General features: G+C 43.2%; 2 protein-coding genes across 5 annotated transcripts in view; both read left to right on the top strand.

Moving 5' to 3' along the window:
- Positions 1–2,924, top strand: part of HMX2 (H6 family homeobox 2) — a 4,745-nt gene extending 1,821 nt beyond the window's left edge. The window contains exons 2-3 of one of the 2 annotated variants that reach the window (XM_037805020.1): positions 892–1,160; positions 2,140–2,924. In XM_037805020.1, the coding sequence (XP_037660948.1) occupies positions 893–1,160; positions 2,140–2,693 (822 nt within the window). In that variant the 5' untranslated portion in view covers position 892 and the 3' untranslated portion in view covers positions 2,694–2,924. Of the gene's footprint in view, positions 1–891; positions 1,996–2,139 lie in introns of those variants that run through there. The other variant, XM_037805019.1, reaches the window with a different exon arrangement.
- The window catches only part of BUB3 (BUB3 mitotic checkpoint protein), a 24,106-nt gene extending 5,341 nt beyond the window's left edge, over positions 1–18,765 (top strand). The window contains exons 1-8 of one of the 3 annotated variants that reach the window (XM_037805016.1): positions 6,736–7,012; positions 7,440–7,634; positions 8,198–8,267; positions 10,122–10,273; positions 12,786–12,944; positions 14,689–14,866; positions 15,387–15,603; positions 17,836–18,765. In XM_037805016.1, coding sequence (XP_037660944.1) covers positions 7,440–7,634; positions 8,198–8,267; positions 10,122–10,273; positions 12,786–12,944; positions 14,689–14,866; positions 15,387–15,603; positions 17,836–17,845 — 981 coding nt within the window. In that variant the 5' untranslated portion in view covers positions 6,736–7,012 and the 3' untranslated portion in view covers positions 17,846–18,765. Of the gene's footprint in view, positions 1–6,726; positions 7,013–7,439; positions 7,635–8,197; positions 8,268–10,121; positions 10,274–12,785; positions 12,945–14,688; positions 14,867–15,386; positions 15,608–17,835 lie in introns of those variants that run through there. The other 2 variants (XM_037805017.1, XM_037805018.1) reach the window with 2 other exon arrangements.
- The last annotated feature ends 1,125 nt before the right edge of the window (positions 18,766–19,890 follow it).

Genomic DNA, 19,890 nt, shown 5'->3' with positions numbered 1-19,890 from the left:
CATGTAAATGGTGGTGTTGGAACTCCAACAGGAATCTCTTGACTCCAGATCCAGGGCTTCCCCCGCCCCCAGCCTCCGAGACCATACAGCCCCATTGGGCCCGTGACGAGGATGGGGCGGTAGGTGGCGAATGACAGGAGTTCCTGTACTCCCAGGGCCCTGGCTGCGCTCGGGACAAGAGAGTCAATATTCAGGCACATGCTCCTGACTAACCCTCCAGGCAGAGCGCTGGGATGCGGGTGGAACATTTGCCGGCCGGGACCAGGGCGGAGGTGTGTCTGCGAAAGGATGATGGAGTAGCCGGAGAAAGCGAGGACCCGGAGCCCTCGGGAGGCGACTGGCCGCTCCAGCCCGGAGTCCCTAGCTGGTCCCATTCCTCGAGAGAGATGGGATCCGAGGGGTCAGAGTCACTCGGCTGGAATCCATGCTGCCTTCGGCCCCCGGCTGCCCCTGGAGTGGACACAGCCGATGCCCGCCGGGCTCTTGGCTTGCTCCCCAGGCGCATGGACGCAGTGTGCCCGGCCCGGGCTTTTTGAAAATTTCCGGGGCCGCTCGGCGGCGCTGCGATTGGCCGCGTCAGGGTAACCTCTATGCAAATGAGGCCGCACCGCCTCTGCGCCGCGGGGTGCCGGGCAAGCCAGCCGGCTGAGAAAGGGCATTCGCGCCGGGGCTGGGCGGGCGCACCCAGAGCCCGGTGGGCAGGGACCCCCGCGCAGCGGTCCCATGCCCGCGTGCCGCGGCGCGGAGGGGACGTCTCGCCAGCCTCGCCGTCCCCCTCCCCGAACCTTCTCCTCCCCCGCCCCTCCCCTCTGCCTGCTTGTCTGCACCACCTTCCACCCAGATCGTCTCTAAAGGGAGTTCTTGGTTTCCTCCAATTTCTTATGAACCCAGGATGGGCAGCAAGGAAGATGCGGGCAAGGGGTGTCCGGCGGCCGGCGGCGTCTCCAGCTTCACCATCCAGTCCATCCTGGGCGGGGGGCCGTCGGAGGCGCCGCGGGAGTCCGTCGGCTGGCCGGCCAGGAAGCGCCCCCTGTCCGTGTCCTCGGAGGAGGAGGAGCCGGACGACGGCTGGAAGGCGCCCTCCTGCTTCTGCCCGGACCCGCACGGCCCTAAGGAGCCGAGCCCCAAGCACCATCCCCCCATCCCTTTTCCTTGCCTGGGTAAGGATCGCACGCAGCACACCCGGCGACAAGCGAGAGCAAAGGGAGGGAGGCTGCGCGCCCCGCCAGGGATCTCGCGGCGGGCCCCCTCCGGCCGGAGCCGGGGCGCCCGGGGTCTTTGGCCGAGGGGAGGGGACGCCGGCGCCCTGATGCCTCCTCCGCTCTTCCCACCAGGCGGTGGCTCGGGAGGAGACAGGGAACACAGACCCTGTGAGGCTGTCTTGGGAGGACGCAGAGTGGGCGGACAGCTTGGGAGGGTGGAGGGAGAGTGGACCACAGCGAGCTGGGCACCCTGGCGGCTCTCCCTCAACATTCGCTTTGTACATGGATACTTTCTTGCCGGACACGAGTCGGTTCTGAGCAGTGTTTTTCCTTTTCCGGATCTCTCTCTACCGCAGAATCTCTTCCTGCACCTTTTTTGCTTGTCTCCCTGTTCTCTCTCTCTGTTTCTGTCTCGCGCTTTCCCTGTTGCTCCCTCGCTCGCTGAGTTTCTGTCTCCTCGGAATGGTAAGCACTCCAAGATGATTGACAACGGTGCGTTTCAGAGATGGTTCCTGAGGCGAGCCCCGCGTTATGTCCTTAGCGTGATTTCGGAACAAACGGCCCGTGAAATGATGCCACCCTATAAAGCTCGGGGAACTCTTCCAGCTCAGTTATTACAAAGCAAAAATCACCCTTTAAAATGATGCTAATATCTCCCTCCGGGCCTCCTCCCCCGTTGCCACCTGTCCTTTCACTCAGCAGGGAGCAAGAGATCACAGACCCGCACCCTAGACCCAGAACTGCTAGGTCCTTCTCCTGTTGCTTTTTAAAGGCCGGCGTGCCAAGCGCTGGATACGAGCGAGAGGGAAAAGAGGAGGGGGTTGGTAAGATGGTACCAAGTCTGCAGCACCTGCCAGCGCTCTGGTCCGGGCGAGAAATTGGGGGTCTCTGAGACTCCCTAACCCCCATGGCCGTCCTATCTGTTCTCCCTCCCTAGGTACCCCCAAAGGCAGCGCAGGCGCGGGGCCGGCGGGCTCGGAGCGCACACCGTTCCTCTCCCCTTCGCACCCGGACTTTAAGGAAGAGAAAGAGAGGCTCTTGCCCGCTGGCTCGCCGTCGCCGGGGCCAGAGCAGCCGCGAGACAGCGGCGCCGAGCGGCAGGCGGGCGCCGCCAAGAAGAAGACGCGCACGGTCTTCTCGCGAAGCCAGGTGTACCAACTGGAGTCCACCTTCGACATGAAGCGCTACCTGAGCAGCTCGGAGCGCGCCTGCCTGGCCTCCAGCCTGCAGCTCACCGAGACCCAGGTCAAGACTTGGTTCCAGAACCGCCGCAACAAGTGGAAGAGGCAGCTCTCGGCGGAGCTGGAGGCGGCCAACATGGCGCACGCGTCGGCGCAGACTCTCGTGGGCATGCCGCTGGTGTTCCGGGACAGCTCGCTGCTCCGCGTGCCGGTGCCTCGCTCGCTCGCCTTCCCGGCGCCGCTTTACTACCCCGGCAGCAACCTCTCGGCCTTACCTCTCTACAACCTCTACAACAAACTCGACTACTGACCCGCTGGCCCCCGGCAGCCTCCAGCCTGGAGCGGGCTGCGCCCGTTACCGGGCTCTGGAGCAAGGCGGCGTGGTCCCCGAAATATTAAGAAATACACCATGTGTATTCATTATTTCTTATTTATGGCCTCAGTCCTTTTTGTTTTGATTATTTCGGTATTTACCTGCATTTCTCAAGCCAGATAGCCTGCTTTCTACCCAAGCCAAATCAACACGCTTTGAAAACATTTTGGAGGGATGTTCTCGGGTGGTGGTGGGAAGAGGAGTTTTGGCCAGATCGGCTCTGGCTGGTAGAAAACATCAGAAAAAGAAAAGAACACCAACAAAACCAGATTCCCGCCCTCCATAAATACACCTGTATATATGTACATGCACACAAGCTTGGCCAGGCCAGGCCCTCGGGGGCTTTGAAAAATTAATCGCCTTTTTCGTTTGCCTCATCCCGAGGATGGTTACGGACGAAAGAGGAGATTTCAGATATGTAAATATTTTTAAAGAGGAGAAAAAAAAAAAATAAAATGTTTTAAACATCGTTGCTAACTTTGGTGGGACTGATTGATAACCGTGCTAACGCGCGAAGGTTTCCCGTGGAAGGGTTTGCCGGCGTCTGTATTGCGAGAAGGTCGAAATCTTCCCACATGGAGGGTGGGGCCAGGGCCAGAGGTTAGAGGTCAGGGCTTTGGCGCCGCCAAGGCTGCACAAGGATGGAGCCGCACCCCTACCCCTGGAGCTCTTAGCCCTGGCGCGGGCTGGGGCGCATCCCGGCGGGAATCCAGCTCCGGAGCCCAAATACGGACGGATAAAGACGGGGAGGCGGGCCGGCTGCTGGAAGCGGCTGGCTTCTCGGATCGAGCCGGGCCGGGGTGGAGCAGCATCATCCCAGCACGGTGATTCCCAGCACTTGATGGCCTTGGGCTTGGCCGCAGCAGGGTTCGCTGAGACGTGGCTCAACCAGTACTGCGCGCCTCCTTTCCTAGGGCGCAGAGCTGACAAGGCGGCGCTGCCGGGAGCGGGTAAAGCGCCCGCTTTGCTCCGCTGAGTCACGCGCGACCACCTCCTTGTTAACGCGCGCAGTCCCCCGGCCAGTGGCACAGCTGCGCGCCGCGAGCTAAGCGGAAACTGGTTGCTGAACGGCCGCTTTTCGGTGGAGGAGGGATCCGAGGCCCGAAATCAGGCAAAGAAGGCGCGGGCGGAAGGCGCCTCGCTCATTCTTTTGTTGTTATTGTTAATAGTTGCATCGCGCGCGGCTAAATGATGGGATTACCGGCTAGTGCGCGGACGCTTGCACTGAATGGAACCCTGCCGCGCGACCCGGCCCCCCAGAGATAGCCGCGCCCCGACGCCTGCTGCCGCTCCCGGGCTGGGAGCGCGCGGTTGGGAGAAATCAGCCGCTCGAGTGTCATGCAAATCGCAGACTCGCGTCTGTTAGATAGCCACCTGTTCCTTGTAAGACGTCTCTAGAGAAGGATGAGTTTGGAGGAGGCCGATGGCTCCTCGAGGACCGAGTCCTGGGCCCGGTTGAGCCAGTGCAAAAGAGCCGCGAGTACCCAGCGCTCAAGCCCGGTCTCAGCTTCTAGAAGGAAACATTTGCTGGTTAAACTTGTCCTTTTGAGCCGAGAGACAAAATTTATCTGCATTTTGTGAAAATATCTGCCTAAACCGTTTAGGTGACACCAAGTATTCCGTCTAAAGTGCCTAGCTAAAAGGATTAGATGATTTTATCCATTTTGAGATCATTTTTTCTTCTTACATTAAATTTCATTAAAATCACAATCTATTCCAAGATGACGTCAGAAGTATGTTACCCAAGAGCACATCTGCCAATACTGTTAGTTCAATTGCATTTATTTCATTTCAACTTGGTTAAATTAAATATTTATTGAGCCCTAGTATATGTGGAATACTACGGTAAATGTTGCTAGTCAGAGAGGGAAAGTGAAGACATTGGATCCGTTTTTTTTCTGATTTATTGGGTACATTTATTTCAGTGAAGTTCTCTTCTTCCACTTTATAATCAAACTCCTAAGAATTTCTTTTCCTCTAATATGGCTATTGGAATAGTCTACACAAAATAACCAAATTGCTTCCAAGGAACTGGTTAGATGTGAATTTTCCACCTATACCATTCTTGTCTGCATTTCAAAAGATTATGGTTTTTAAAAGAGATGATGGTTTTAACATTATTGGGCCACTATATCCTCTTTAGTCTTTCTCCTCTGGTAGGAAGTGATTTCTTTTAGTCACTGCCAGTCAAGGCACTCACAGGTAGAGTGGTTTTGCCAGTAAGATTTTAGGGAATGACCATTTCCCAGTTTGTTATATAGTGTAAATTTGGCTTTTTTACCAGCCCAGAATTTAGCAGAGGACCCAATGGTGTAATTAGGTTCTAGGAATTTCTCTCCCTTACAGGTAACTTAAAGTATCACCACAACAAAAAATAGACTTGGCATTTGGACAACAATTTAAATCCAAGATTCCCTTGTTGCCAGATTTTCTATCTCAAGATTATTAATTTGTTTGAATAATAAGCAAAATAATCAGCCTTCTTTCAGTCTCTAAACTAGATTTAAAAGATTAACGTTTCTTCAAACTCAAATGGAGTCTGGCTGTAAGTCCATGTCCAGAGGGACCTGAATCATACACACACTGGATAATGAAATATACTTAGATTTTATTAGTGAGTAATTCATGCCCAGAATCTCAAAACACCAATAGAATTAAATAAAAACTGGGAGAGGGAACCAACTAAATCACGAGATGAAATTATTTAGCCAAAGTTAGAATGGAGGCAAGGCATTGCATTTTTTAAAATTCCAAACTTGGACATTAACTTGTTGAGAAGAGAAAGAACCGAGCATGAGGACTGGTGGGGAGGAAGGCAAGAATTTGTCTTTTCAGTAGTAATATAATCAAAGCAATGGATAGGGTTGTGTGTGTGTGTGTGTGTGTGTCAGGAATCATAAAAAGATGTACCTAATTCAGGTTGTGTGAATGAATAAAAATTAACAACACTTCCTCTTATTAGTGTACCTTATGAGTTAAGCACTTTAAACCCAACAATTTCCTCTCCCTTCACACAAAATCAAATAATAAAATAAGATTTTTTTTCTTAGTAAAAGGCAGTGAAAAAGATGTTATAGCATGGATTAAATTGAAACTATTCAGTGAAACTTTTTCATTCAACAGTAGCTAAGTCAGGGCATTCTAGTGATAAATTAAGTATTGCTTCTCTTTAGTGGCCATCAAATCATCTCTCATTTCTGAAGCAACCTTTTTGAACCTCTTATTCCTGGAGGATTCTAGAAACAGAAATTGGAGCAAACTAAGCCTGTAACTCTGGAGAGTGGTGGGTGTTGGTGTGGATGTGGGTGGGCAAGGGGGGCTTATGTTTACCATATTAGAACTTTCATAAACACATCTTTATAGGAAAGTGTTTGAGCCTTAACACATTACATATTATTTGTTTTCTGGTCTGTCCACCCTTTTGGACAGAGAGCTCCTTGTGTTTCCCAGAGCCTCTAGCCAGGCCTTGTTCGTGATGGGTGCTCAATAAATGCTTGCTGGAAAGATGAATTGGAGAAATAAAGCATAATATAAATAAAGGTGAACTTCTGTGAGATCAATAGAACTTAACACAATAGGAAATGTGAGACACTGGTTTATAGGTGGAAACTCCAGGAAACTGAAAAAATCGGAACAAATAATCCAATTGATGGGAACAAATATTTCCTTCACTCCGATTTTTGGTTAACTTCACGGGCGTATGCACCTCCTGGGAAAGGGAGAATTTAACCCTACAGAAATATTGACCGAAGGGTCTCCTGTGCCTGAGAGTTTAACCGAAATGGCGAGAACACCTCAGGTAAAGCTGGAAAGAGCATCTTTCCCGCCTACTAGTCGGAGAACAGGCAGGGCGTAGGCCTTAACGAGACTACACCTCCCAGCGTGCCGCAAAACAGTAGGAGAAGGCGTAAGCGCGCGGCCTTGGTGTGGTGCTTGCTGGGAGTTGTAGTTTCCACTGGCCCAACTCGCACGCGGGGACCTAAGCCTTGTGGGGAAACGAGACCACGTGATCGGATAAGCCGCGTTTTCCCTTTGAGCCGGAACAGGATGACTGCGTTGACCGATGATGGGCAGCCAAACGGACCAATCGGCTGCCTAGAACGAGACGTTGGTGTTTGAAATCAGCCAATGACAAGCATACGCTGCGGTTCCCTCCCCTCCCCTTTCGCCCATCCCGAGAGTTCTCCGAGGGACACAGGAAGGCGGCGGGGAGCAACGGAGACTGGTGGAGACGTTGCTTCCGAAATCTGCTCAAGGTAGCGAGGCAGGGCGAGGCGACGGGGCGCAGGAGCGGACTCTCGGGGGATTTCCTCTGTCCGGAGCGAGCGGAGCGGTCCGCGGGGAAGCCCGTTGCGCTTCCTCCGCTTTCCTCTTATTATTTAGGAGCGCCTGGGTCACGAGCGCCGGGTTCCCTGGGGTGCGGAAGCCCGCAGCAGGAGGGGTGCGACGGGCCGGCCTCGGGACTGGAGGGAGGGGTGCGGCGCCGCTGGTCGGCGGGTTGGGGAGCTGGAGATGGACGGCGCCGGGGGCTGGCGGACGAGTTTCGACGGTGGCGGGCGCGCAGGCGCAGAGACTTTGTCGCCGAGGTTCCCTGGGGTCCGTCGCGCGGTCCGCCCCCGTCCACCCCGTGGTCAGCCGGCGCGGCCTCTGGCCCGTTGGAGACTCGGATCGCTTGTTCCATAGATGACCGGCTCTAACGAGTTCAAGCTGAACCAGCCTCCCGAGGATGGCATCTCCTCGGTGAAGTTCAGCCCCAACACCTCCCAGTTCCTGCTGGTCTCCTCCTGGGACACGTCCGTGCGCCTGTATGATGTGCCAGCCAACTCCATGCGGCTCAAGTACCAGCACACCGGCGCGGTCCTGGACTGCGCTTTCTACGTAGGTGTCCTCAGTTTCCGATCCTGCCCACTTTCTACGTTAATAAACTCCCTCTGCCAGTTTGGGTTAAGGCTTCTGTTGGTGGAGTTACTGGGACAGCTGTTCAGCTTTTCCCTAGCACCTCCCTTGGCCCAGGTACCGTTTTGGCGATGGGGAGACGCAAACATCGGAGACTCGGTCTCCACTTTCAAGTTGAGTCTAATGCAGTAACCTGACAGACCTTCTGGACATTTGACAATTATATTTGAGATTTGCCTTGGAAACAGTAAGATCTGTTTGCTCTATTAAGAGGAAGATTTAGAAAGAATGCCTTTTTATTTTTAGCCAGTTTAGTGAACACAATATGCCAGCCCTCAGTTAGCCGATGCAGTTTTTGTGAGCACCAAGTTGCTTTTTATGTGGTTTGTTTTTTGTTTGTTTACAATTAATGTTCAAGCCATTTATTGTAATGAATGTTCATCATTCTGAGTATTAACTGAGTGGTTGGCTATAGAAACAGGGATTTTGAAACACATTTTCTAAAACTGCAAAAGTCTTAAATGATCTGTAACTTAATTTTGTAGGATCCAACACATGCCTGGAGTGGAGGATTAGATCATCAATTGAAAATGCATGATTTGAACACTGATCAAGGTAATATGGTCACATTTTTGCCAGTTTATTATTGTGTCAACTTGTGTGGTTTTTAAGAGCGTTAAGTATTTATGTAGGAAGAGTCATTCTTAAATTGCTTAGACATAAGTGGCTTGAATTTAGTTATTTTTTGTTAGATGATAACCAGTATGTTAGTGGTCACACAAACACACGCTGTCTGTGTGTGTATTTATCTATCTATATAGGCAAATACATATCTATGTGTTTTTTTTGTTTTGTTTTTTAATTTCACAGTAAAGCTCATTGTGATTTCTGTCCTAAATTTTACATCAAGTAGCACTGAAGTATTTGACTTTTTCCTTGTCTTTAGAAATGGACTGGATCCTGTAGTGGTCTGTGTTCTGTTAGGACAGTGCTGATGTTTGACAGTTCTCTTTCTCAGAAGCTAATTTAGTTTAGACTGAAGACAGATTTTTAGGTTTTTTTAACATTATAAGATAGCTAACCCTGTCCTAGTATTGTATTAATTCTGTTCATATAACTGTTCAGCAGTAGAATGTGCTTCAGTTGCATTTATTGAATGAATAAAAAGAAGGTGTGTTTTCTTTTAATTTGTTTTCTAGACTCCAGATATGAAACGATGTGCCCCAGATTTTATGGTGACTTTGGGGCAGAGATTAGAATGGAACCCAAAATGCACAGAGCTCTCTAGCTAAGCTGTTTATTTTGTATTTATTTTTGGTAGGTGCATATATTGGACACAGAGGTACTTGAGAGTGCAGAGCACAGAGATGTGGCTAGATAGAGGATGAGTCTGTGGAGGTATGAATAGAGAAATGGGACAATATTTTGTCAAAAGAAGATAGCTTTGAGTCAGAAGAGGCTTTTGCAAGAAGTCACTTTATTTTGTAACTGCAGATGTTTGAGTTTGTTGCTAGCTTACCCTATGTAGGTAGAGTTTATAGTTGTAAGTACTCTTTGAAAATTTGGGGGAAAAATGTTGAAAAGCAGACAAAAATTGTAGATGTTATAGACCATAATTTAGGGAATTGGCTGTTTATTCTCCGAAGATCATTGCCAGGTTTCACAAGATAATTTCCTTTCTTATTTAAATGGTATATTTTTAAACAGGTAGCTTTCTTGCTTGAGGCTCCTGACCGTATGTCACTGTTCATCTATGTATAGCACAGATTGTGGCACATTGGTAGACACTCTGTAATGTTGAATGAATGAATGAATGAATGTGATAATGTGAATAACATGAAGAGTTGAAATTGAAAGGAAAAAATTATGTATTGGAAGTTTGACCCACCATGAAAACCAAATGAAATAAATGAAAATCAAAAGAAATAATTGTCATAAAACTCCCTGTTTTCCTTATCCCGTGCTCTCAGATAGTCCTGTAACTGTGTAATAAGTTTCACTTAAGCGTTGGCTTAATGTTCAAGAAAGTCTTTATCTAGATTTAGAAGCCCAGTATTCTTTACTCAGTTGTTTATTGAGCAGGTATTTCTTGAGCACCTGCTATGTACCAGACTACACTACATGCAGTCAGAGGTAAAGAGTTAAACGTAATCCCTGATTTTAAGGAAGCTAAAATCAAGAAGGGAAAGTAACAGGCATGCCACCATTTTCATGTAGTCTGAAAGTTAAGGCAGCCTTTGGATGGTGCCATGACAATGGATCAAACTGTGCCATGAGGTGAGGAGACGGTGTGGATGACTTTTTGCAGCTGCATCATGGAGAGAATTTCCATGTGTGGACGTTTCTATGGAGTTTGTCCCAGCCAGTTCATCACAGTTGAATGAATGTTTCCTTTTCTCGTTTATTTGAGGGATCTTTGTTTAGTAGAGGTAGTAAAACTAGGTGTTGGCTTTTTTTGTTTTCCTATAGAAAATCTAGTTGGAACCCATGATGCCCCCATCAGATGTGTTGAATACTGTCCAGAAGTGAATGTGATGGTTACTGGAAGCTGGGATCAGACAGTTAAATTGTGGGATCCCAGAACTCCTTGTAATGCTGGAACCTTCTCTCAGCCTGAAAAGGTAGGCACTTTATGTTAATAACAAAAATTGTAGTACTTGGGGTGATTTGATTTGAGGCATGTTTGATGAATTTGGTTTTGAATTTAGAAGTTAAGAATTGATGATGACTCTATAACTATTATATAGAAATATTTTAATATAAAGGGAAGTTAACTGGAGTTTGGGTCAACTTGTAATGGAGAACACTAGTCTTAAACTGCTTCCATGTATTTTTAATGCTTTAAATCTTGGGACTAAGAAACAACTCCCTGGTTTTTTCAGAGAAGTCATTTAGCAGAGATTGTTGATGGTCTTAAATTGGGTTTGACTTGCCCAAACCAGAAAATGGGATGGGGCATCACTCATTTTCATTTATGACCTGAGGTTTCATTTCAGAAGAGTGTTAATAGGGTGAAGTGGTTTATCATTTCAAGTTTAGTGAGAAAGGTGTTCCATGTTCCCAGGCTTTTACTATTTGTTTATTTTGTTAATATTGACAAATGTAGTTTGAAGGCGCTAATGAATGAAGCTTCTTAAAACTGAAACTTTGTGTATTTTTCTAACTTTTTGCTCTTTACCATGAAAGTGTAATTGAACATTCATCTTGTAGCCTCATCAGACTTTATCAGGTGGTTGTTAATTTTAAAGATTGATTGTTTTAACCGTTCAAAGGTATCCTTCACTTGAGTCTGCTTCCTCAGTGTAAATATACTATTCTGTTCCTGTTAGCTATCATTATACACTGTAGTGCATCCAAAGAGCCATTATTTTTGTCACATCACAGTTGAATCTACTCCTGGCAAGACCTTTGTTCAGAATAAAATAATTGCATTGTTTCTAGTTTTGATTTATGGTTCTATGTAGCATGTTAAGAGCTGTGATAAATTGCTGACAGAATATCATATAATGGACAGCCACACTGAATCAAGCTGCTTATTGGTTCAGCAAGGTTCATTATGTCACTTTTTTTTAATACTTTCTTGATAAATGTATACACCTAGTCAGTCCCGTGACAGTGGTTTCACTTGATTTACGATCAGTGGTGATAGAAAGCACTCTTAGAAGCTTGTGTGTCACCTGTGTAGTAAAGATTTAAGATAAAATTCCTGATATGATTGTACCATTATAAATCCATCTGTTTCTGGATTCTGTGTTTTTAAGTTTGGCACTTCACACCTCTGAGATCAGTTTCCATTTTCTGCAAACATTTTGTTTTGTTTGTTTCTGCAAACATTTGGTAAATCTTAAGTTCTCATATACTTAAATCTGCTACTTAAATAATTGTTCTAAATGTTTAATTCCTTGTTTTCCTCTTGGTCAAATTAGTTGTTGAATGTTAAGGCTAGATTGTAGACACTTTTGAGTCCTTGCATTGTTAAATCTAACTTGGTTCCCTCGACTTGTGGTAAACAGTCAAAATACTAGTAATTTCTTATCATATGGTTTAATTACTGACTGTTGAAGAGATACCTTCCCTTGTTGTGAGCCTTTACATTTTTATAGCGATGCTTCATGTTTTAAAAAGTATTAGATCAGATTAAATTAGGGCTGCTTATTAATTGAAAGTGATAATCAGTACAGTTACGTTACTGAAATCTAGATTAAAAAAAGATTTTAAATGATCAGGAAAATTTTTTTTTTTTTTGCCACCATTTTCATGAATTTGCTAACTGTTTAGTCTCACATTGTATCTGAAAATAAACTACTTTAAATGTTTGCTTTCAGGAAATTCCATGAGTAGTTATAAAGGAATTTTTGTGGAAATTTGTTTTAATATTGAGAAAGCAGGCATATAAGGGGACAAAAAAAATAGATGCTTTTAGGGGAGAAAATGCCTTTAAAAATTTTCCCTAAAGATGAATTTTTGCCTTTAGTGTTGAGTATGATGTCAGGACAGAAGAATTTGCCTTGTCATATGCCAGGCCACTCTCCTTGTCTTTTAATTTTGAGATCGTATGCCACCAAAAGCAAATAAGCAGCTAATTAACAATGGCTCCCTCGCTCTGCCTGGAAAGGCCTATTTATGTGGTGTGACAGCTGGGGAAAGTCAAGATATTTAAAGAGTTGCAAAATCTCCTTCCAAAAGGTGGTCATTAAAAAATAACTTTGAAAATAATTGTTTTATGAAAAGCCTGAAGCCCACTGAAAGGTATCTTGAATTTTTTTTTCATGGGTTATCGTCTCCTTTTTCAGTACTTTTGTCACACTTACATTGTCTCTAAATGATACAGGAAGGCTGGAAAAAATCAGCTAATTTGTTTTAGTAGTGAAGAGATTTAATCTTCAAAAGCAACTTTGTAGGATGAATTACACCACATATTACATGAAACTTGGTGAAGCATTAACAGCTTCGCGGGTTTGTTGTTTTTTTTGCAAATTACGTGGTTGAATTCCTAAAATTAGTACTTGTATATGGGAGCCTAATCAGCCAATTTTTTTATTGTTTTATGATTAGATGCACTTTAACTTGGGGCAGAATGTCATTTTCAGGCAAGTAAATGGTTATTTAGCAAGTGTTGCTCTCTCTGGGAAGGTGTACACTCTCTCAGTGTCTGGAGACCGGCTGATCGTGGGGACGGCGGGCCGCAGAGTGTTGGTCTGGGACTTACGGAACATGGGCTATGTGCAGCAGCGCCGAGAGTCCAGCCTCAAGTACCAGACCCGCTGCATACGGGCCTTCCCAAACAAGCAGGTATCGACCCATTTCTTTTTCCCTTTCTGGAATTTGAAACTATGTGACCTTATGTAGTAATGGTTTGGTCAATGCCTTTTAAAGCTTTATTGATTTAGTTTTTGAGTAATGAATTAGGTATATTTTCGTTAATATTTTGACAGTCTTGCATTAAAGACAGTGTGTTCGTCCCATTTTACAGATGAGTCGATGTTCAGATATGTTAGGTAATTTGCCTAGGATTGTCCGGTGATTTGAATAGAGGTCTGCTGGTTCCTTGTTGATTCCTGGTTCTGGATGTTTGACAGGTACATGAGAATGGAAGACGGTTTTGCAGATGTTTCAATTTACAAACCGGTGAATTCAGATTTAAATGTGGAAATTTAGACTTGTTCTGTAAATTGCTGTTCCCTTTTTTTTGCCTCCTTGTAGATCTAATAATAATAGAGGTCTTTCCCCCCAAAAGAATGGTTAGAGGTAATGTCCTTCATATAATGACTGAAGCTCTTGATGAACAGGGTGGGTTACCTTTCAACCCCATTGCTAAATGGGATTAGCCTGTTATTAGTTAGTCACCCCCCCCCAACCCCCACCAATCCTTGAGTTTCTAAGGGAAGGTGATGATGTGGTCAGCTGCAATCAGAATTTTGCAAGAAGAAAAGTCATTAAAAACAGCAGATATCATGGGAATCCTATCGCTGTCCTTTAGTGGTTGTGGAGCTTGAAGCAGTGAGATAATTGGAGATAATTTATGTCATTTATTCTCTTGGCCCTTCTATCTTGAAAGGCCAGTACCTTAAATGATGACCACAGTTCTTTTTTCAGGAAATTGTATGTTTCCCTTTAAGATAAGGAATGGCAGTTATGTGAGACTTTAGAGGTTTATACATGATTAAAATAAGTTTGCATTCATAAGTAGTATTTTATTTGCCTCTATACTTCCTAAAATTTTCTGTAGTACTATATCTTCAGTTTAGGATAGAAGCTTAGCTAAAAGAGGGGTTTTATTGATTTTTTTTTTTTCCCTCCATAAGCAGATTTTTAGGAATAGGTCTTCCCTGCCTGGAAAGACTAAAAAAAGATATAAAAAATAGATAATGGATTTACCTTCTCTTGTGCTTTCTTTGATATATTTGTTTTTCAAGAAAAAGTGAAAGGTTTGAAATTGTAAGCCACATTTGAAGGTTTCTGAAAATCTCTATTGTTTGTTTATAAAACCAACTCATTGTAGTTAAATGTAAGAGGCAGAATGACTGAGATGGGAGGCTCCTTTCCCAGTAGGTTTGGATTATTGACACTCCTAATGAAGGAAATAAACTTCTTAGATTTGTTAGGGGTAAAGAGTTGTAGTGTGGAAAAAAAAAAAAAAGAGTTGTAGTGTGAAGGAAAAAATATTCTGATTGATGGAACAGCAGATTTGAGTTCCCTTTGGACAGGACAACAAATAATGATACTGAAACACTTTCAAAATCTTGGTTAAGTTTGACAGAGTAACTAGAAATTATTGGTTGCAGTGTGCAAGGCACTGGTACAATGAAGAAAGCAGTGATGATAGCCTTATTTGTTTTTCAAAAACAGGTATGATTTGTATGCTTAAGCTCTTGGAATGGTATAACTATAGGAAGAGTGTAACGCTGTTAAAAGTCAGGCTGTGTTTTTTCATTTCTGAAGTAATCTTCTTTATTATGGGTTGAATTTGAGAATTAGTGCCTTGTTTTTAGAAGCTGGATTTACCATTTCATTCCTTCTGATCCCCTCTTGCTAGGGTTACGTGTTAAGCTCTATTGAAGGGCGGGTGGCAGTTGAGTACTTGGACCCAAGCCCTGAGGTACAAAAGAAGAAGTATGCCTTCAAATGTCACAGACTCAAGGAAAATAATATTGAGCAGATTTACCCAGTCAATGCCATTTCCTTTCATAACATCCACAATACGTTTGCCACAGGTAAAGTATGACATGTTAGCATATCTAGTATTAAGGTAATATCATTCTACTATTATAAGAACATTAAACATTTATACTTTTTAAAAAAATTTATTTTGAAATAATTTCAGACTTACAGGACAGTTGCAAAATAATAACAAACCAATACAGAGAACTCCAGTATACCTCCTACCCAGATTTACGAGCTGTTAAGGTTTTGCCGCATTTGTTCATTATTTCTCTCACTCTTTCTCTGTCTCTCTGCTGTGTCTTCTGAACATTTGAGAGTAGGTAGCATGTATCATGCTTCTTGAAGGCTTCATGTATATTTCCTAAGAACAAGGATATTCACCTAAGTGTAATTTAGATTTAAAAAATTTGTGCTTGCTTTTTATAGTATTTTGGAAAAAATATCTGGTACTGTGCTCTTTGGGTGAAATGTAACTTTTGTGACCTTAGACGTTAACTCTTTATTAAGATAATAATTATGTCTGTGCCTGATATTAAGAACAGTTTTAACTATTTTGAAAATGACTTGCAGGTGGTTCTGATGGGTTTGTAAATATTTGGGATCCCTTTAACAAAAAGCGGTTGTGCCAGTTCCATCGGTATCCTACTAGCATCGCCTCACTTGCCTTCAGCAATGACGGGACTACACTTGCAATAGCATCATCATATATGTATGAAATGGATGACACTGAACATCCTGAAGATGGTATCTTCATTCGCCAAGTGACAGATGCAGAAACAAAACCCAAGTGAGTATGCTTCACCTGTATTTGAGCCTTTTCTTGCATTCAACCCAGGATTTATTAATTTTTCTAAATCCATGAATAGCATTGTTGATGCCTGCTTGATATTACAGCTGACTGTAGGGTTGGAGTTGATTTTATCTTGTTCTCCCAAGCTTTCAATATCCGTAGGTTGATAGACGTCTGATGGATAAAATTGTGCCTAGTTGTTTTGTAGAGAAGAATGTCAAACTCTTATTCTTCTTGAATAGGCACTATTATTTGAATCTCTGGAATTATTACTAGCTCATTGCTTCAAAATTAAGTTGAGGAATTCAAGAATAATTTATTTTAGTAAAATCTATTTAAGATATTTAAGAGTTTGAACTGCCAAAAATCTTTCAACAGAGGTTATTTCTTTAATATTTACACAAAGTGAATGACCTTCATGTCTTACTGGAAACCCAGAGTAATATGGCCTCTCCTGGAATAGCAAATTTCCTTAGTTTTGAAATGTTCATAGATGTCTGTGGCTTTTACTGTTGACTGAGAGGAACCATTTACATTTTTTGGTACCAACAGGGCAAAGTTTTTGACTTAATTACGCCACCAGGCTTAAGGGAAAGCTGATACTTATGTGTGTGTTAAACCATAAAATACATACCTGAAGTGTTTTGTCCTGTTCTCTAATACCTACCTCATGTGTTTTGTTCTGTTCTCTGTCCTTCTCTCCCCAGCTGTTGGAGGGAGTCCTCAATAAATATTTAAAGAGTAATGGAATGTTTGAGGATTCCTGTACTTGTTTGAATTATAATTGGCATGGTATCCTTGCTAAATCAAACACCTGAGAGGTGGCAGAATATTAAATATTCAATATCATACACTTTCACAGGTTTGGCTTTAGAAGATACTTAGCATATGAGGCCTATTGGATAAAGGGTTGTGTTTGCATTTAATCAGTCATTTTTGTATCTCTTGCCCTGGCCAGCCATTTTGATCTCATACTGCTCTTTTTTTTCTTTTGAACTTGTAGGTCACTATGTACTTGACACGATTTGATTTACTTAAGTGCTGTGTTGATGATAATAAAACAATTTGTACCCCTGCGTGGTGGAATTATTACTATTAACAAAGAAACCAGGGAAAAATAGTAACTTTAATCTTATAAGAACTTGAAAATAATGGAAAAGTTTTTATTACTTTTAAATACACCCTCTTAAGTGCATGAGATGGTTTGATGGTTTGCTGCATTAAAGGTATTTGGGTAAACAGAATTGGAGGGCAGTGACTGCACTTTTGAGACTCAGTTTGACCTGAGTGATTTTTGTTTCCATTGTGGAAATAAATGTTTTAAAGTAAATATAGGTAATAAAAGTCCCTTTGCTTTCTTTTAGGACATTAAATGACGGAGAAAAAGGCTCTTGTTTCTTTTGCCGGTTATAGTTGCTAATTCTAAAGCTGCTTCAGACTGCCTCATGAGGAGGTTAATCTACAATTAAACAGTATTTCCTCTTGGCCGTCCATTATTTTCTGAAGCAGATGGTTCATCATTTCCTGGGCTGTTAAACAAAGCGAGGTTAAGGTTAGACTCTTGGGAATCAGCTAGTTTTCAATCTTATTAGGGTGCAGAAGGAAAACTAATAAGAAAACCTCCTAACATCATTTTGTGACTGTAAACAATTATTTATTAGCAAACAATTGATCCCAGAAGGGCAGATTGTTTGAGTCAGTAATGAGCTGAGAAAAGACAGAGCCTATCTGTGTATTTGGAAAATAATTGTAACGTAATTGCAGGACATTTAGACAGGCATCTATTTGGACCTGTTTCTATCTCTAAATGAATTTTTGGAAACATTAATGAGGTTTACATATTTCTCTGACATTTATATAGTTCTTATGTCCATTTAGTTGCCCCAGCCGCTGGTGATTAAGGTTAAAAAGAAAAAAAATTATAGCGGGAATGAGATTCATTTCAATGTAATGCCCTGAAGCAGAACACGAACTTAGCTTGGCCTATTCTAGATAGTTCTAAATAGCATTTTTGTTGTTATACTTTTTAGTTTTTATTATTTGTAATTGCATATTTCTGAAAAAAGACTTGGACCTTAAGTGAAATTGATTTTGCCCATGGTGTATTTTTTAAAAATTCTTATGATATGGAGAATTATCTTTATTTATGTATTTATTTTTTTAAGTATTTTAGTGAAGATTTAGTGTAAGTCTGAATCCATCTTTTGAAATGTATTTTCTTCTTTGCAGGTCCACCTAGTCACCTCGTGAAAGTGATTTCTCTGTGGAATGCTGTTCGCTTCCAATGAGCTTACCCCTAAGGGATGCCTCACGGTCATTGTGGACACGTTTTTTAGGATGTGGTTTTCTGTTTTCTGTCTTACAAGAAACTGGTCAGTGTGCCATTTAGTGCTTGTTGTGTGTAGGATTAGGAGCCTGCGTGATCTTGTGCAGTACTCGGAAGAACTTTGTGTCCCTACTCCCACCCACCCCCACCCCAGTAAGCCCAGTTGCTGTTTATGAGTAGCTTGTGCTATTTTTGTATTATAATCTAAACCTCTTCTTTCTGTGCTGCCTAATAAATCAGAGATTCAGAACCCTTAAATATTGGGTGTTTTTAAATGTTGGTTATTAATGTAATTTACTACTGAAAAAGGCTTTATAAAGCAAAATTCCCTTTATCAAAGCATGTTGGGGATGGCATTTTACCTTTAGATCCACACTGCCTCATTTAATTATGGCTACTTTGATGTGCATTGGGGATTCAGTACTGGATAAAGTGATCTGTTGGAGTTCTGCTATTTCCCTCATGCCCCTTTGCTGGACCAGCAGGGCCCTCAAGCTAACTCAGGACAGACACAGACTCGTGGAAGTTGGCGGGTGCCCTTTGGCATGACACTCTGCCAGTGCCAGCACGTAGAGTTCATGTAACTCACACATCCCTGTGCTCATGAAACTGTCCTATCCACACACAGCCAAACGGCGGACCCTTTTGTACTTATCCATCAAATGCTAAATCTAAGCAAAACCCTTGGGTCAGTAAATAATGTAATACCAAGGTACTAACTGATTATATTGGTTCTTTAGTGTGATTATATGCTTTTTAAATTCATAGCCATTTGGCTGAGGAGAAAGCATCCATTTAAAACGTGGTGTAGCTAAGCGAGAATTAATACAGTATCAAAAGGTGATCAAATTAAAGCACTGTTGTGAACCTTGTTTCTTTTTTTTTTTAAATCTTCATTTTATTGAGATATATTCACATACCACGCAGTCATACAAAACAAATCGTACATTCGATTGTTCACAGTACCATTACATAGTTGTACATTCATCACCTAAATCAATCCCTGACACCTTCATTGAACCTTGTTTCAAGGTCAAGGTATGGGAGCTACAAAAACAGCTCCATCTGGTGGACCTATTGTCTTTTGAATCCAAATGTGTCTCAACTTAAACTTGTTAGGCACTCAGTGTCCAGGGCGCTAGACTTGTGGCCTTTGGCTTTGTTAATTTGTTCAGTAAGTAATAACTTTATTATGGAAGTAGTATATGTTCATTGTAGAAAAATTTAGATAACATATAAAATATGAATTACAATATCTCCTAATCCTACAATAGGAGATAATTACTTAACATTTTGGTGTGTAGCCTGTCCCTCAAAAGTTTTCTCTGCATATTTCTCCATAAATAAAAGCTTATCTCTGCCATATCATATGAAAACACCTGGGTGGACAGACTTGGAGATTTTACTTGGAATGGTGTGACTTAAGATACAGGCTGTGTTTCCTGCATGACATTTACTTTGGGGAAAGGGGGGTGACATCCCAGGTGTTTTTAAAGTAATGGGTGGGTGGTCACCCCTTTGAGCATTTGAAGCCCGGATGCAAGAGGTCGTGTGGCTGTGGTAAGAGGAGTCTGGTCATGGAAGTTCCAAATTGTACCTCCAGATAGCCCGTGGGCAGTTGCTCCGAGTGACTGGGTCAGTTTGTAGGTGAGCTGTTTCTCATGTTCCAGGGTGAGGGTCTCAGGCACGCACTTACGACTCATGCTCTTGAGCTACACTGGTGGTGGTGGTGGTGGGGTGCTAGTTAGTATGTACAATCTAAGAACACTTGGATTATACTATATGTCTTGCTCGAGGCACTTAATGCATTATGAAAATTTTCCCATTATTTCTCTTTTGTGTTACTTTTATTGACCACCTATTATTTTATTATTTGAACAATTTTCTAATGCCACAGTACGCCAGGCACTGTGCTAGATACGGGGACCCAGCAGTGAGTAGGATAAATAAGATTCCTG

The sequence above is a fragment of the Choloepus didactylus genome, chromosome 15, assembly GCF_015220235.1.
Source record: "Choloepus didactylus isolate mChoDid1 chromosome 15, mChoDid1.pri, whole genome shotgun sequence".
Lineage (NCBI taxonomy): Eukaryota > Metazoa > Chordata > Mammalia > Pilosa > Megalonychidae > Choloepus > Choloepus didactylus.
The sequence above is the reverse complement of the archived record's forward strand: the minus strand, read 5'-3'. Positions and strand labels throughout refer to the sequence as shown.